General features: G+C 40.8%; 1 protein-coding gene across 1 annotated transcript; it reads right to left on the reverse strand.

Moving 5' to 3' along the window:
• Positions 1-4,389: 4,389 nt before the first annotated feature.
• LOC145131896 (leucine-rich repeat receptor-like protein kinase PEPR1) lies at positions 4,390-4,806 on the reverse strand. Its single transcript, XM_079066542.1, has one exon. It carries the CDS (start codon positions 4,804-4,806, stop codon positions 4,390-4,392), a length of 417 nt encoding a protein of 138 aa, XP_078922668.1.
• Positions 4,807-5,047: the final 241 nt, after the last annotated feature.

A 5,047-nucleotide genomic window follows, 5' to 3' on the forward strand; every position in this document is an offset into this window, starting at 1 on the left:
TGCTGAATCGGGTTACTGGACATGTAAATTGCACTAACATTATCACAATAAACTATGGACGTACGAGTGGGTGGTCGTCCTACTTCCAAGAGAAGGTTTCGTATCCAACAAACTTCTGCAACAACATTAGCCACGCCTCTGTATTCAGCCTCTGCGCTAGATCTAGAAATGGTAGTTTGTCGTTTTGATGACCAAGATAGAAGGTTGTCATCAAGGAAAATGCAATAGCCTGATGTCGATCTACGGGTATCTGGGCAACCAGCCCAATCAGCATTAGTGTAGGCGACGAGAGTGGTCGGAGTAGAAGCTCACATGAAGATTCCCATGGTTATTGTGCCTTTTACGTATCGGAGAATACATTTAAAGGCATGTAGATGACTTGTATGCGGGGCATGCATGTGCATACATATCTGTTGTACTGCATAAGAGATATCTGGACGAGTGAATGTTAGGTATTGTAAACCTCCTGCTAGGCTGCGATATATGGTGGGATCGTCAAGTAGGTCGCCGTCCAGGTTACTGAGTTTTCCTGTTGTGTCGACCGGAGTTTGGACCGGATTTCATTGAGTCATATTTGCACGTGAAAGGATATTAAGAGCATATTTATGTTGCGATAAAAATAAGCCATTTGCATCACGTTTGACTGATACACCTAAGAGGTAAGTGAGAGGGCCGAGGTCCTTCATAGCAAACTCAGATGACAAACAAGTGAGAAAAGACTGTTTTAAAGTCAGTGACGAGGTAGTGAGGATGATGTCGTCAACATATAGTAAAAGATAAGCAGTATCCTAACCATGATGGTAGATGAAAAGAGAATGGTCACATGCACTATGTCGAAATCCCAAGGTGGCCGCATAATCTGTAAAACGTTGGTACCATGACCGAGGAGCCTGTTTTAGACCATATAAAGACTTTTTCAATCTGCAAACATCATAGGGAAGTGACGGGTCTCTGAAACCCATAGGTTGGTGCATGTAAACTGTTTCTGATAGATGACCATGTAAGAACACATTTTTAACGTCTAGTTGGCTGATGTCCCATCCGTTGGATAGAGCCAAGCTTAAAACTGCTCGTATAGTAGCCGACTAAACAACTGGGCTGAACGTTTCATCACAATCCACTCCAACCTGTTGAGACCTACCATCACAAACCAAACGTGCTTTGTATCTTTCAAGGGAACCGTTAGCTTTAGTTTTATGTTTAAAAATCCATACGCACCTAGTAATATTGATAGTCGAAGTACGAGGTACTAAATCCTAAGTATTATTATCAATAAGAACATTAAACTCATCAGTCATGGCACGTTTCCAAACAGGTTGGGCTAAGGCTTCAATTGGGTTCCGTGGAAGTGGTTCAATGGAGGTGGTGGTATGTAGGTTAAAGAGTTGTTTTGGCTTTGAATTATCAGTCATGCTGTGTGTTTAGATTGTTCGAACAGGTTGGGAATGGGGTTGTTGTGTGGGTTTGATATTATGTGTAGAAAGAGGTGTGGAGGTGTTGATTGGAGGGTGATGAGGGGTGTTGGTGTTGGTTTTTGGTCTACGAATATAGGTTCTAAGTTGAGTTGCAGGTGTTTGTTGAGCAACTGGTTGGGTTATGACATCAGATGGTGGAGAAGGAGGGGGGTATGGGTGTTCTATTTTTGGTTGAGGGTGATAAAGATGTAGTAGGAGTTACCGAGTCCCAAAAGGATGTATGTAGGTCTGATGAAAGATTTGTATGAAGAAACTGATATGAGGGAGGTAAGGAGTATGTTTTGGAAAATGGGAACTTGGTTTCATCAAACACAACACCACGAGAGATAATGATTTTGCGGGTAGATAGCTCATAGCATTTATACCCCCTATGATTTGAGGGGTATCCAAGGAAAACACACGGTGAGGAGCGATTATCTAGTTTGTGAATGGTAGTAGATCGGATAAGAGGATAGCAAAGACATCCAAAAGTATGAAGATGTGTATAAGATGGGTGTTTATGATAGAGGAGGAAGGTGGGTGTGGTGTTATTTTTGGTTTTAGAAGGGAGAATGTTAATAAGGTAGGTGGCCATTTGTAAGGCATGATGCCAGAAAGTGGGTGGTAAAGAAGCATGGGTGAGTAATGTGCGGATGATGTTGTTGATTGATCGTATTTTTCGTTCAGCCTTTCCATTTTGAGAGGAGGTATGTGGGCAAGAGAATCGAAAGATCATTCCATGTTGATTACAAAAATTGCGAAACGAATGATTATTATATTCCATTCCATTATCACACTGAATTGATTTTATCTGTCATTCAAACTGTGTTTGTATGAGCTTGTGAAAATTAAGAAACACAGAGAATACATGTGATTTATTGGTTAATGGAAATGTCCACAAATAGTTTGTGTAGTCGTCTAAAAATAGGACATAATAACGGTGGCCTCCCGAACTATGAATCGGGGAGGTCCATAAATCACTATGCAAGATATCAAAAGGTAAAGAAGTAGAAGACATGGAATCATAAAAAGGAAGTTTAATATGTTTTCCAAACACACAAGACTGGCATAAACGTTTATTAGAAAACTTGGAAATAAAAATAGACTTCTGTTTATTTAAAACACGCAATAATGAAGATCCCGGGTGACCCAAACGATGATGCCATAGATCTTGGGATAAAGAAGTGAAGGTAGAAGGACTAGTAACTCTGGTGGATGGCAAGGAAAGTGGATAAAGCTCTCCGGTGCTGTCACATCGGAGGATAGGAATCTGTGTCTGGTAATCCTTCACAAGAAAACTAAAAGAATCAAATTCAATAGAAATCAGGTTATCTGTGGTAAGACGACGGACAGATAGTAGGTTTTTGATAAGTTTTGGTGCATGAAGAATATTGTTAAGTTTTAAAGGTGGATACGGTGATTTAAGGGTTGTATGACCACTGCCATGGATTGGTATTTGGAAACCGTTACCAACAACTATATGGTTTTGTATGCTATTATTAACATAATTTGAGATGTTACCTGTAGTGTTGGACATGTGATTTGTGGCTCCTGAGTCAAGATACCATTGCTGGTCCGGATTTAGAGTCATTGTGTGCATTTCCTATTCAATGTTGGTAGGCGTATATGAATAGTCTGATGCGACATATGCTGGAGAAGGCGATGCAACGAGGATCCCTGCTGGTGTGCTACGGTGTGGGGGGCGGTTTGTGGGTAACGTTGGATATGGAACATGTGGTGAAGTCCAATTCAACCAAGGTTGTGGATGAAAGTTGTTGTACCCGTAATTGTAGCTAGAGAAATTACATCTGTGACCACGTCCCCGACCACGCCCCCAACCACCCCTGCTAGCGTTGCGTCCACGACCATAGTGATCAGAATAGCCACGGTTCCCTGTCCGATTTTGCTGATCAGGATCTCTTCGTTCGCCACCGCGTGATTGTACCTGGACAGGAACAGTAGTGGTGACCGGAGGTGGAGTGGCACCAGTGCTGTTGGCGGTAAGAGCTGTGGCCGCCGAGTGCTGGTTGGCTTTTCTTGTCTCTTCCAGAATTGATTTGGACCTTGCAGTATAGAATTCAAGGAGTGGTGTAGATTGTTGTAGGAGAGTTGCAATATTTTCATAAATGTCATTCAAACCGGCTATGAGTTGTAGAACCAATCGATCATTAGTGACAGGAGCATCAACATTTGCAAGTTGATCTGAGAGATTTTTGAGTTCTTGACAGTATGCTGACATATTTGGAAAGGAATCCAACTTGATAGTTGAAAGTTTTTGTTCTAGATAAAGATCCCTTGTGGGTTTGCTATCAATGAAGATAGTTTCCAAAGCTTGCCAAGCTTTTTCTGCAATAGTATTTGGGGTGAGAATTGTAATTAGTAGATCATTGGAAATTGTACTGTACATCCACTGTAAAACGATTGAATGAAGTCTCTTCCATAGTGTTGTATCTGCTGCTACACCTTTGTCTTTCTCTGTAGGTTTTGATGGAGTTGCTTCAGAAGGAATGATGTGGTCGATAACATCATAAGCGCGGCAATTGATTTTGAATAATTCCACCCAGGAGGTATAGTGTCCGTTTTCCATCTCCAAGACAATGGGGATGAAATTCTTGATATTGGTTACTGTTAGCGATGGATGAAGAGAGGCCATTGAGATTGTTAAAGAAGTAAGTAGGGGAGAGAGAAATCATGATAATGTAATACAGGGGAGAAAGAGTGTCGCTGATTGATTGAAGAAGAAGAAGGGGGGAGGGGACGTCGGTTGCTAGGGTTGTGAGGGTCAGAGATCGTGCTCTGATACATTAATAGAATTGGCCAAAAGAATCCCGTAATCTCATTAATCATCACTATAAATAGTTAAATAGTGGATACAAATATTAACAGATGACTACCCTGACTAATAGATAATATACATAACTGTTACAAATGTTTCCTAGTCGAATACATATATCTTTTCCATGGTTTCCTCAGAAAACATGAAAAGCTTCTGTCTCCACTGCTTCTTGAACAACAAAACTCCAATAATACCACAAAACCATGTTGCAAAACCACATGTTATGTCTACATAAGACTCTTCAGCTTCTTTGAATTTCTTCTTGCATGTTGTTGTTGTTGTTGTGTCTTCCCAATTTGTACCATTATTAAGCGACGGAGGTCCACATAGATCTTTGTTCCCTTCATATATTGATTGATCAATCAGGATCTGTAGTTGCCTTCCTGTTGGTATTCGTCCCGACAAGTTGTTGTGTGACAAATTCAAATGAGTCAAAAAGGTCAAAGCTGCAATGCTTGGAGGGATCATCCCAATCAGTTCGTTTCTAGATAAATCAAGAGAAAATAAATTCGTCATGTTTCCATTGTTGTCTCAGATGATTATTAGACAAATTAAGACCCACCAACTTGAGACCCACCAACTTGGAAAGTGCAGTTAGCTAGAGTTAGCTCGACCAATATGTCTCCAACAAGTATATCGCTTGACAAGTCCATGTTATAAACCTTACACCAAGTTTTTGTGTATTCGAGATCAACACCTTTCATGACCTGATCAACATTCACATCGTCGTCGAGAGAGTAACAATGTGGCATGTTTC

Source organism: Lactuca virosa, chromosome 8, assembly GCF_052849685.1.
Source record: "Lactuca virosa cultivar CGN04683 chromosome 8, Lactuca_virosa_CGN04683_v6, whole genome shotgun sequence".
Classification (NCBI taxonomy): domain Eukaryota; kingdom Viridiplantae; phylum Streptophyta; class Magnoliopsida; order Asterales; family Asteraceae; genus Lactuca; species Lactuca virosa.

Excerpts from the sequence above, each read along its gene's own strand:
- LOC145131896 (XM_079066542.1), bottom strand. The coding sequence starts at position 4,806 with ATGACGAATTTATTTTCTCTTGATTTATCTAGAAACGAACTGATTGGG.